General features: G+C 30.2%; 1 protein-coding gene across 1 annotated transcript; it reads left to right on the top strand.

The window, feature by feature from the left end:
* Nucleotides 1-406: 406 nt before the first annotated feature.
* On the top strand, nt 407-13,256 carry LOC139841825 (uncharacterized). The gene is made up of 3 exons (XM_071832020.1): nt 407-565; nt 631-1,263; nt 12,858-13,256. The coding sequence occupies exons 1-3, from the start codon at nt 407-409 to the stop codon at nt 13,254-13,256; spliced, it is 1,191 nt and encodes a 396-aa protein (XP_071688121.1).
* The last annotated feature ends 263 nt before the right edge of the window (nt 13,257-13,519 follow it).

Genomic DNA, 13,519 nt, shown 5'->3' with positions numbered 1-13,519 from the left:
TCAGGGTGAATCCTAAGAAAATCCAAGCTATTGATGAAATGGTAGCGCCAAGGACAAAAAAGGAGGTACAAAGCCTGAACGGCAAGCTGACGACACTGTCTAGGTTCCTGTCAAAGGCAGCGGAAAGATTGTTACCCTTCTTCAAAGTATTGAAGGAGTGCATCGGCCGGAACTTTTATTGGACTCCCGATGCGGATCGCGCCTTTCAGGAGATGAAAGCTTTAATCAGGATGCTGCCGACACTGATCGCCCTGGATCCGGGTAAAGTAGCCATTTCATGAGATTTTTTACTAATCTTCGTACAAATCTTTTGACGTTAACATATTGAGCTCAGGAGAAACTTTGACAATTTATCTGGCGGCGAGATCTGAAGCGATCATCTCGGTGCTCGTTGCGAAATGAACAGATGCCGGTTTATTTTGTTAGCAAAGTGGTACAACATGGCAAAGTTACTTACAAACCGATTGAGAAACTTATTTTTGCATTAGTCCATACCGCGAGACGGTTGATACGGTACTTCCAAGCGCACCCGATGCTGGTGGTAACTGATTCACCTATCAAACAGGTACAGTACGATGATTGGGACCGAAGCATTATGGAGGAAATTTTTCTAGCAAGTTTTTGATGTAGGTGCTAAGCAAACCGGAGGTTTATGGTAGGGCAGCCAGGTGGGCAATCGAACTAGGTGAACATGAAATCAGTTACCCCCCCCTCCGTACCACAGTTAAAGGCCAGATTATGGCAGATTTTATGGTTGAATTCATATGCACCGCACCACCGGAGCCGGCTGTTGAAGAAGTGTCAAATACCGTCACGTGGGAACTATTTACTGATAGAGCGTCAAGTGCTGACGGTGCAGGTGCAGGCCTAACTTTGATTAGTCCAGATGGCGAGGAACACACCTACACATTGCATTTCGAGTTCCCCGCCTCCAACAATGAAGCCGAATACGAGGCGTTGCTGTCTAGTTTACGAATGGCTGAAAAGATGGGGATAAAAGCCCTGAAGGTATCGGTTGATTCTCAGCTCGTGTCAAATCAGATGAACGGGACGTTTGAGGCTAGAGATCTGGCCATGCAAAAATATCTGAAGTTAGCAGAAGAGATGGCCAATAAATTAGAACTTTTCTCAATCACGCAAGTACCGCGGTCCATGAACAAAAAGGCCGACGTACTCAGTAAACTTGCAACGAGCGTGTTTAGTCACTTTGCTAAGGACGTTTGGGTGGAGGTCCTATGTCAAAAATCCACTAACGTGGTACAGGTATCGACGCGCGTCGATGATAAATACGCTATATGCAAAATAAAAACAACATCAAAGATTTCTCTAAGATGAGCAAATGCACAGCGGAATATTTCTCCAAGTAATATCTCTAAGATGAGCAAATGCACAACGGAAGATTTCTTTCATACCCGAGAATAAACATGCTTTAAAGTGTCAGCCAAAAGGTTGGTGAGTTCATCAGTTTATCATAAATAATCATTTCATAATTTTAATAGACCACAAGATTTCATATTTCCATTTTTCATAAACATACGTCCCATGCATAGAGACAAAAATGATTCATATGGATTGAACACCTGGTAACTGACTTTAACAAGATACATATAAGAATATCCCCTATCATTCCGGGAAATCCTTCGGACATGATAAAAACAACATCGAAGTACTAAAGCATCTGGTACTTTGGATGGGGTTCGTTAGGCCCAATAGATCTATCTTTAGGATTCGTGTCAATTTGGGGGTCTGTTCCCAAATTCTTAGGCTACCAAGCTAAAAAGGGCATATTCGGCTTCGATCATTCAACCATATAATGTAGTTTCGGTTACTTGTGTCTATTTCGTAAAACATTTATAAAAATAGCGCATGTATTCTCAGTCCCAAAAATATATATTGCAAAAGCATTTAAAAAGGCAGCAAATGAAACTCACTTAATGTATTTTGTAGTAAAAATACATAAAACGATATTGAACAATGCAGGGTTTGGCCTCGGATTCATGAACCTATATTATTTGTATATATATTAAAACAAATAATCGCAATCAAACAAGTGTATATCTATTATTTTATGTATTAAGATTAATGTTCTTATATATATAATTTTATTAATACTTACTTTACATTATGATACTTATTTGATATTTAATTAATGTTACTAGTTAAAATGAATTTTTATGTAGTATTAGTATACTTTATTTAGTAAATATATTTGTGTGTATATATATATATATATATATATATATATATATATATATATATATATATATATATATATATATATATATATATATATATATATATATATATATATATATCTTTTGTTTTTTAAAATTATCAATTGTAGTAATACTTGTTTAAGGATAATAATAATAATAGTAGTAATAACAGTGATAATAATAATAAATATGTTAATTTTAATAATGACAATTTTAATAGATATCATAACTTTAATATTAATGATAATTTTACTAATAATGATAAAATGATAGATTTACTTATAATGATTCTTCTAATAAAAATACAGTTGTAATAATAATAATAATGATACTTTTTAATAATAATACTAATTTTTAATAAAAATGATAATTTTAAATAATAAAATGTTAATGATGATAACTATAATAATATACTTAGTAATTATAATAACAATACTTTATATAATAATTTCATTAATAATAACGATAATATTATTAATATTAATATTAATGATACTAATAATATTAATTATACTAGTTTTACTAATAACAATAATACTAATGATAATAATGATAATAATTTTAATAATAATGATAATACTAATAGCAATTAATATTAATAATAATAATGGTAATAATAATCTTAATAAGAATAATAATGTTAACGATAACAATAATAATAATAATAATAATAATAATAATAATAATAATAATAATAATAATAATAATAATAATAATAATAATAATAACAATAATAATAATAATAATAACTACCTCAAAAATGCCTTAAAAAAATAAATTGCCACAACATGGTCTCGAACCCGCGACCTCGCGTTCTCCTAACACACTCCAAGACCACTCCTCCATTTTAGTATTTCTGATAATACTCGATTCAATACTTTATTTATCCCGTATCTGTTTTCTCCTATCATCTGATTAAGTTTGGATTTGGCCCAAATAGAAACCGAAAATGGCGGCCCAATTATCAATCCAACATTAGCCCGATACCCTAAATAGATCAATTGATCCAAGTTGCATGATATAACAATTTAAAAGGGTTTCTGTGGTTTTCTTGTTTCCTGATCTTCGACAGTCGCTCCCACAAGAATAACGTTTATATTTTCAGGTTATCAATTATTATTATCGATGTTCAACCTTATTAATCATTATCATTTAGCATTTACGTATCATCGTCTTTAATATCATCGTTGTTGTTACACAGCAGCGAAGTATTAGCAATATAAGGATGGTTGTTTGGATTGGGTTGTGTTTACTCGATTTGAAAACAGAAAGCACTTGAGCAGTAGAAATATATAAATGGGTTTATGGATGGATGTTAGTCTTTGGTTTAACTCAAAAACGAGCAGTAGTAATATGTTCACGATGGTGGTTTTAATGGGTTGTGTGGGTTTTCGTTTTAAATGGGTTTCATTAACCCAAGTGGGTTTTGAAGGTTTTTCTTATACCCGAGAGACATATTAAATTAATGTGGCTAATACGTTGTGACCCAAGTTGGGTCATATCCAATAACAAGCTTAGCGACACTTTATATGTATTTAATCTCAACGGTTGGATCGTTAAATAAATACGTGACACTTGAACTTTAGAAAATCGGTTTTCTAAAATATTATCACTTGAGATAAATTATTTGGATAATTTATATTTAATTATTTATAGGTTTAAATAATTATATTGTGTTATATTTTATAAAAGGTTTATAAAATAAGCAAGTAACTTAATAAAATACATGATTTTATATATATTAAGACATTGTTATTTTATTAAATATGGGCAGAATTTTGTGTCTCCAAGGATGACAAACCCATGCATATTTTGTTACTTTTAATACAATATTCCTTATGTACATGCAAGGGTCTTAAAACCAAGGTTTGACTCAAGTTATACATGACATAAGTGATAAAAAAAAAACTACATTCAGCTCACCTTTTTTGGGGCATTCTGGCCGAACTGTTTTAAGAAAAAAAAGGGAGCATTTTGCTTATAAAATCAAGTGATTAAGTGTTCTAAATCCTAACCAATTTAAGGTTGTGTTGGTACATCAAAAGCTTGGGGTATTACACACTTGAGGCTTCAAGTTAGAGGCTTTCATTCATCATCTTCTTCATCATCTTACCACTTTGAAAACAGCCCTCAAACTCACTTGAGGAGGTATTAATATTACTTCCTTTGTTGTTATATTTAAGCATTATTTCATAACTTGATAACTATATAGAATTCATCTAAAATGGTTTAACATACAAACTTGTTTTATTAATCATCATGCTTCCGCTTGCTTTACTATCATAAAATGGATTGGTGATTATGTTGACATTATAAACATGTTGTTATGTTGAATTCCATCATGTTTCGGTTGTATGGTAGCTCCGGTTGGCATGGTAATGGGTGACGGTTTTAATGGGTGTGCCGTAGGTGAAAAAGTTGGTGATAGTATTAATGATCAAATGGGTGAGTGTGGTGATCTTCTATGGTAGTTCAAATGAAGAGGGTGTTTAGTGATTCAAACAAACAACGAAGATGGTGGTTGAGGTTGTAGTAAGGTGGCGGGTTTATGACAAGGAAGTGGGTTTGAGGTGGTAGAAGATGGTTGTCTACTGGGTTTCACTAGTAACCGGGTAGTAATAGTAGTAAATCATCAACAACAAAAGGAGTTGCAGGTGTAGTCGTGTAGTAGTAGTAATCTCGTGGGTTTTTAAATGGTGGTTTTGGTTTGAATTTGAATGGATCCCAGGAAGCATGTAAACAAAAACAATTTAAATGGGTTTTAATTTCCTTGAGATTGTATAGTCGACTAGTTTGAAGATTATGGTGGTTCGTGGTAGTGAAACAGAAAACGCTCGCAGCAACTTTTATGGTGATGGTAGTTGTTTGTTCCAAAAGTTGATGGTTGGTGTTTAGAAGAAGGAGAGGGATATATATCTCTATATATCATATACTAATAATATGTTCATATAGATATCGAGATTTAGATTAGATAGAATATAATATATATATATATATATATATATATATATATATATATATATATATATATGTATATATATATATATATATATATATATATATATATATATATATATATATATATATAAAGTAATATAATAAACTCAATCAGTGCATCAATCAGTGCACTAGTAATATGAAAACAGAAAGTATGCATAGTATAATAGTAAAGTCACCCGTTTATTTGGATTATATTACCGACAATTTTTATGGACTGTGTATCGTGCCCCGTTGTTTACTCAGTGGTGAATAAAAAGTCTTCAGAAAAATTCCATATTTTTATAATAATTATCTTTATTTATTTCAGTCATTATGGTATAAAATTCGATCTTTAATTTGTTAAATAAAAATTACATCAATTGTCCCTCTCAATTCTGAGTAAAATATAAAAAGTGTTAAATTTAAATAATTAGATCCTAAATACATTTTTAGTAAGCCTAAAATTTATAGAAATCATTTTCGGATCACCGTTTATTTTAAAATCATATAAGTTGGAAATTTAACTTGTCTAAATAATCATTGAATGTTAACGAGTGCTTCTATCGTTTACTTAACTAATTTAATATACATAAACACATTTTAGATACACGATGCAAGTTATGTATATATATAGTTCTAACAATTAACATTTGTATATATTCAGATTCATTCTTTAAAAGGTTTCACCTATATCATAAACGTTTTCAATAATATGAAACTAAATAATTATCTTATCAAAGACATATGGCAATCATTGAATTGAAAGTTAAGCAGGAATCTCTACTAACCTTCGTCCAGTTATCGTTAATTGACATATTTATTCTTACTTGTAATTCACTTTACCATTTTCCGAATATTGTTAAAATGGAAAGATTTCCCAAATCAAAGTGGACCTCTCAACAGAGACTCATAATCATACAATGTATCTGATAAATCAATCTTTTGATATTATCTTTTAATCTTGTCGATAAATATATTAAACAAATATGTTAATGTAAATTATTATTCATTTAAATACTTTGTTAACATTTCAAGTTATAATCTATACACATATATATATATATATATATATATATATATATATATATATATATATATATATATATATATATATATATATATATATATATATATATAATCATATTCATTTACTTAATGGTTCGTGAATCGTCATAATTTGGTCAAGGTTAAATGAATGTATGATCACATTTTAAGATTTTTGAGATTCAACTTAACAAACTTTGCTTATCGTGTTGGAATAATATAAAGATAAAGTTTAAATTTGGTCGAAAATTTCCGGGTCATCACAGTACCTACCCGTTAAAGAAATTTCGTCCCGAAATTTGATCGTGGTCGTCATGGCTAACTATAAAAATGTTTTCATGATGAATATGAGGTGATAATAGAGTTTTATCATCATTTAGTAATATAGAGAATACAATTTGATTATACTAAGAGTATAAATGAAGCTATCGCAAGAGAGCGGAATGAGTAAATGTATATTCGTTTTAATCGATGATGTAGTTATGATTGACTTCCGGAATTCACGAGATTTAAAGAGAATCTTCGTAATACGATTTAGTTCTTCGGTGATTTAGGAAATTAGGATCTTCTTTGATTAAATGCAATAATCTGTTTCGATTGCTCTATCGGATATTTCACTATAAATTCACCCCCTTCGTTTCCTTATTTTCCATATCTCACATCTTCTATTCTTCCTCCTCAATTCATACTTTAAAACATTTTTCAATATGCTCCATCCCATTCTGATCCTTGATATACTCTTAACTTTCATATATGTCATTCTTCTCTTTCATCTACCGCCAGAAGAATCTATTTACTTCTACTATACTATTGGGTTTATAGTGTTTCTAGTTCTTCCGTGTCTTTATATTGCTATATGCATCGACATATACGGTTTAAAATTTCTGGGTGGTTGTTGGGTTTTATATCTTCCCTTATATTTCGATGTCCCTGTTTCTGTCTTCTATAATCATTGTCATCTACAGTTAATGATCTCTCCTATTTGTTGCGATTTATACTCCAATTTCTATGTCAGAGTTTCATTCTTTCGTTTCCTCTTCTTGTGATTAAGCATCGCATGTAATGGTCCAGAATTCGTAGGTATGAAGTTTTGGATGAACATGTTTAATATTTTAAGAAAAGAATCGTAATGGCACGATCTTGATTTGGTAAATTACCAGAATATCCTAAAAGATAGAACTATCAATAAGATATGTTCTTAATATGTATAGAGAATGGGTAGAATGTAAGAGTCGTGTAAATGGCACATGATGACGGTATGTTCTGTGAATCATCACGTTCCATTAGAAACTCAGCATAAATTACTGTAATATAATCACGTTGATCAAGTGTCATTATATTATACTAACTCAAGCTTCAGTTCCCAACACTACTTCAAAAACATTCATATTCGAATTTTTTAGAATTTAGAAACTAACACAGTTTCTTTTATGTTGCAGATATTATGGAGAGATAAATGATTTCAGATAAGAATAGTTGTGAAAATATCTCCAGAAATATGGAGAATACATATAATGGAAGATACGAAGATATCTTATAATATTTAAGATAAGATGATGATGAAGAATATCATCTGGAAAGATTTAGAATAAGGGGTAAGGTGTTTGCTAACGATTTCAGCAGACACTGGATCATTTGGATCCTTTGAAGGCAGGTTTAGTCTTTGTGATTTGTCCACAGCCTCTTTCATACTTTGCTCAATCCGTTTTCCAGTTCCAAACCTTCTCTTTTTCTGAGCTTTACCAACACACTATTCTTTATCATCAAACTTTTTACTGTTAAGGTCGTTTACAGTTTTTGCTGCTTCATCAGCATTTCAAGAACTAGTTCGTAGTTCAGGGTGTTTTCAGAAACTTCACATTCGAAATCCGTAAGTCTTAGAGGTAGACGTTATATGTGAACTGTTGGCGTAAAATTGCTGCGACGCTCAAAGTACTGATTGCTAATTTCCCAGTAGTTGGTGTAACAAATTTTGTTACAGGATGTAGGTGAGTACATGATGGGGTTTCATGAATAATAAAGATATTTTTCAGAGAGACTAAGCCGAAGTTGCTGGTACATCTGCTGATAATATAGTGGAATATAAAAGGTTCTCCGGTAACGATGGCGAAAAGGCAACGTATCTATCGAGGTTATAATAAGACTAGTCCGACTGAAAAGTCGAAGTTGACTTGCTGGAGCTGTGACAAAACTGGCTACTTTGACAATGAATCGTAAAGTTGTTTTTGCTAATACATGCTAAAGAATCTGACGTAGTTACGTGTTAAACTATAATCTTGGTTTCGAGAGTTGTTCAGGCACGAAACTTCGGATAACGTGTGGTTGGATCATCATCTCGATTGTTCATTATTTGAAGTGTCTTTCGAAATTTTGAAGGGTTTTAAATGCAGATTGTCATTGTCAATATCCAAATGATGAAATTGTCATGAATCTCGAATGATTCTCATATCCTTCTGAGTGTTACAAATAAAAGTGATGTTCTATCACAGTTTTGAATTCAAAGTATGGCTTTGATAGATGTAGGAATTCTAAGAGTGATGTCTTCTGTTAAATCTTGACTTGGATTTTTGATTTGTCAAAATCAGAATATGTAATCAAATTTGGATGAGAATAGTTGTTTTGATTTCTATGAAAGAATGTATATTGTTGTGAAAGTAGTGAATATAGTTATAAAAAGGGCATATTCGGCTTCGATCATTCAACCATATAATGTAGTTTCGATTACTTGTGTCTATTTCGTAAAACAGTTATAAAAATAGCGCATGTATTCTCAGTCCCAAAAATATATATTGCAAAAGCATTTAAAAAGGGAGCAAATGAAACTCACTTAATGTATTTTGTAGTAAAAATACATATGATGATATTGAACAATGCAGGGTTTGGCCTCGGATTCATGAACCTATATTATTTGTATATATATTAAAATAAATAATCGCAATCAAACAAGTGTATATCTATTATTTTATGTATTAAGATTAATGTTCTTATATATATAATTTTATTAATACTTACTTTACATTATGATACTTATTTGATATTTAATTAATGTTACTAGTTAAAACGAATTTTTATGTAGTATTAGTATACTTTATTTAGTAAATATATTTGTGTATATATATATATATATATATATATATATATATATATATATATATATATATATATCTTTTGTTTTGTAAAATTATCAATTGTAGTAATACTAGTTTAAGGATAATAATAATAATAATAGTAGTAATAACAGTGATAATAATAATAAATATGTTAATTTTAATAATGACAATTTTAATAGATATCATAACTTTAATATTAATGATAATTTTACTAATAATGAGAAAATGATAGTTTTACTTATAATGATTCTTCTAATAAAAATACAGTTGTAATAATAATAATAATGATACTTTTTAATAATAACACTAATTTTTAATAAAAATGATAATTTTAAATAATAAAATGTTAATGATGATAACTATAATAATATACTTAGTAAATATAATAACAATACTTTATATAATAATTTCATTAATAATAACGATAATATTATTAATATTAATATTAATGATACTAATAATATTAATTATACTAGTTTTACTAATAACAATAACACTAATGATAATAATGATAATATTTTAATAATAATGATAATACTAATAGCAATTAATATTAATAATAATAATGGTAATAATAATCTTAATAAGAATAATAATGTTAACGATAACAATAATAATAATAATAAAAATAATAAAAATAATAATAATAATAATAATAATAATAATAATAATAATAATAATAATAATAATAATAATAACAATAATAATAATAATAACTACCTCAAAAATGCCTTAAAAAAATAAATTGCCGCAGCATGGTCTCGAACCCACGACCTCGCGTTCTCCTAACACACTCCAAGACCACTCCTCCATTTCAGTATTTCTGATAATACTCGATTCAATACTTTATTTATCCCGTATCTGTTTTCTCCTATCATCTGATTAAGTTTGGATTTGGCCCAAATAGAAACCGAAAATGGCGGCCTAATTATAAATCCAACATTAGCCCGATACCCTAAATAGATCAATTGATCCAAGTTGCATTATATAATAATTTAAAAGGGTTTTTGTAGTTTTCTTGTTTCCTGATCTTCGATAGCCGCTCCCACAAGAATAACGTTTATATTTGCAGGTTATCAATTATTATTATCGATGTTCAACCTTATTAATCATTATCATTTAGCATTTACGTATCATCGTCTTTAATATCATCGTTGTTGTTACACAGCAGCGAAGTATTAGCAATATAAGGACGGTTGTTTGGATTGGGTTGTGTTTGCTCGATTTGAAAACAGAAAGCACTTGAGCAGTAGAAATATATAAATGGGTTTATGGATGGATGTTAATCTTTGGTTTAAGTCAAAAATGAGCAGTAGTAATATGTTCACGATGGTGGTTTTAATGGGTTGTGTGGGTTTTCGTTTTAAATGGGTTTTGATAATCCAAGTGGGTTTCGGTTGTATGGTAGCTCCGGTTGGCATGGTAATGGGTGACGGTTTTAATGGGTGTGCCGTAGGTGAAAAAGGTGGTGATAGTATTAATGATCAAATGGGTGAGTGTGGTGATCTTCGATGGTAGTTCAAATGAAGAGGGTGTTTAGTGATTCAAACAAACAACGAAAATGGTGGTTGAGGTTGTAGTAAGGTGGCGGGTTTATGACAAGGAAGTGGGTTTGAGGTGGTAGAAGATGGTTGTCTATGGGGTTTCACTAGTAACCGGGTAGTAATAGTAGTAAATCATCAACAACAAAAGGAGTTGCAGGTGTAGTCGTGTAGTAGTAGTAATCTCGTGGGTTTTTAAATGGTGGTTTTGGTTTGAATTTGAATGGATCCCAGGAAGCATGTAACAAAAAACAATTTAAATGGGTTTTAATTTTCGTGAGATTGTATAGTAGACTAGTTTGAAGATTATGGTGGTTCGTGGTAGTGAAACAGAAAACGCTCGCAGCAACTTTTATGGTGATGGTGGTTGTTTATTCCAAAAGGTGATGGTTGGTGTTTAGAAGAAGGAGAGGGATATATATCTCTATATATCATATACTAATAATATGTTCATATAGATATCGAGATTTAGATTAGATAGAATATTATATATATATATATATATATATATATATATATATATATATATATATATATATATATATATATATATATATATATATATATAAAGTAATATAATAAACTCAATCAGTGCATCAATTAGTGCACTAGTAATATGAAAACAGAAAGTATGCATAGTATAATAGTAAAGTCACCCGTTTATTTGGATTATATTACCGACAGTTTTTACGGACTGTGTATCGTGCCCCGTTGTTCACTCAGTGGTGAATAAAAAGTCTTCAGAAAAATTCCATATTTTTATAATAATTATCTTTATTTATTTCAGTCATTATAGTATAAAATTCGATCTTTAATTTGTTAAATAAAAATTACATCAATTGTCCCTCTCAATTCTAGGTAAAATATAAAAAGTGTTAAAATTAAATAACTAGATCCTAAATACATTTTTAGTAAGCCTAAAATTTATAGAAATCATTTTCGGATCACCGTTTATTTTAAAATCATATAAGTTGGAAATTTAACTTGTCTAAATAATCATTGAATGTTAACGAGTGCTTCTATCGTTTACTTAACTAATTTAATATACATAAACACATTTTAGATACACGATGCAAGTTATGTATATATATAGTTCTAACTATTAACATTTGTATATATTCAGATTCATTCTTTAAAAGGTTCCACCTATATCATAAACATTTTCAATAATATGAAACTAAATAATTATCTTATCAAAGACATATGGCAATCATTGTATTGAAAGTTACGCAGGAATCTCTACTAACCTTCGTCCAGTTATCGTTAATTGACATATTTATTCTTACTTGTATTTCACTTTACCATTTTCCGAATATTGTTAAAATGGAAAGATTTCCCAAATCAAAGTGGACCTCTCAACAGAGACTCGTAATCATACAATGTATCTGATAAATCAATCTTTTGATATTATCTTTTAATCTCATCGATAAATATATTAAACAAATATGTTAATGTAAATTATTATTCATTTAAATACTTTGTTAACATTTCAAGTTATAATCTATACACACACACACACACACACACACATACATATATATATATATATATATATATATATATATATATATATATATATATATATATATATATATATATATATATATATATATATATATATATATATATATATATATATATATATATATATATATATATATATATATATATATATAATCATATTCATTTACTTAATGGTTCGTGAATCGTCATAATTTGGTCAAGGTTAAATGAATGTATGAACACATTTTAAGATTTTTGAGATTCAACTTAACAAACTTTGCTTATCGTGTCGGAATAATATAAAGATAAAGTTTAAATTTGGTCTGAAATTTCCGGGTCATCACATTGGGGTACCTCATGAAATTGTAAGTGAAAACGGCCAGCAGTTCGCTCACGACCCGTTTCGATCATGGTGTGACGGGTTGAATATCAAACAGACTTTCAGTTCCGTTGCCCATCCGCAGGCAAACGGGCAAGTTGAAGTTACCAACAGAGACATTGTTGCTGAGATTAGGGCAAGGCTGGACACGGATAGAAAGGGTTGGGCAGATGAGCTTCCACAAGTCTTATGGGCGTTCCGAACCACACCCCAAGGAAGCAACAGAGAAATGCCTTTCAGCCTCGTTTATGGGTCCGAAGCGGTAATACCGGCTGAAATCGCCGTTCCAACCCAACGCGTAATGGAATTCAATGATGAGTCCAACGTTATTAACTTGAAAGAAAATTTGGACTTGTTGGAGGAAAGGCATGACATCGCCGCCATCAGAGAAGCATTTAACAAACAGAAAATTGCCAAGTATTATGTGTGGCGTAACAACAATGCCAACCGGGTTGAAGATACTGGCAAATTGGGGCCGAATTAGGAAGGCCCATACGTGGTTGTAGAAGCTCTGGGCAACGGAGCGTATAATTTGATGATACATGATGGCAAGTTTGTGCCACGTACCTGGCACGCAACCAATTTAAAGAAGTTCTACGTTTGAGTACTTTGAAATTTTTTCATTCTGTCATTTAGAAACTTTTTCATTTTACCTAAGTTTGTGATTGATCACCACAAATGTAAGCGCGTTGCGCATTAAACTTCTTGGTTTCAGTTTTTCTTTCAATTCAATGCATTTTTCAATTT

The sequence above is a fragment of the Rutidosis leptorrhynchoides genome, chromosome 4, assembly GCF_046630445.1.
Source record: "Rutidosis leptorrhynchoides isolate AG116_Rl617_1_P2 chromosome 4, CSIRO_AGI_Rlap_v1, whole genome shotgun sequence".
Lineage (NCBI taxonomy): Eukaryota > Viridiplantae > Streptophyta > Magnoliopsida > Asterales > Asteraceae > Rutidosis > Rutidosis leptorrhynchoides.
This window is presented reverse-complemented; position numbering and strand designations above follow the sequence as displayed.

What these genes read in the sequence shown, in the direction of transcription:
- LOC139841825 (XM_071832020.1), top strand. Translation starts at nt 407, where the DNA reads ATGCCGGTTTATTTTGTTAGCAAAGTGGTACAACATGGCAAAGTTACT. An exon ending in CTGATTCACCTATCAAACAG is followed by an intron (nt 566 to 630) that starts GTACAGTACGAT and finishes TTTTTGATGTAG; the next exon opens with GTGCTAAGCAAACCGGAGGT. An exon ending in AATCCACTAACGTGGTACAG is followed by an intron (nt 1,264 to 12,857) that starts GTATCGACGCGC and finishes GCCCATCCGCAG; the next exon opens with GCAAACGGGCAAGTTGAAGT.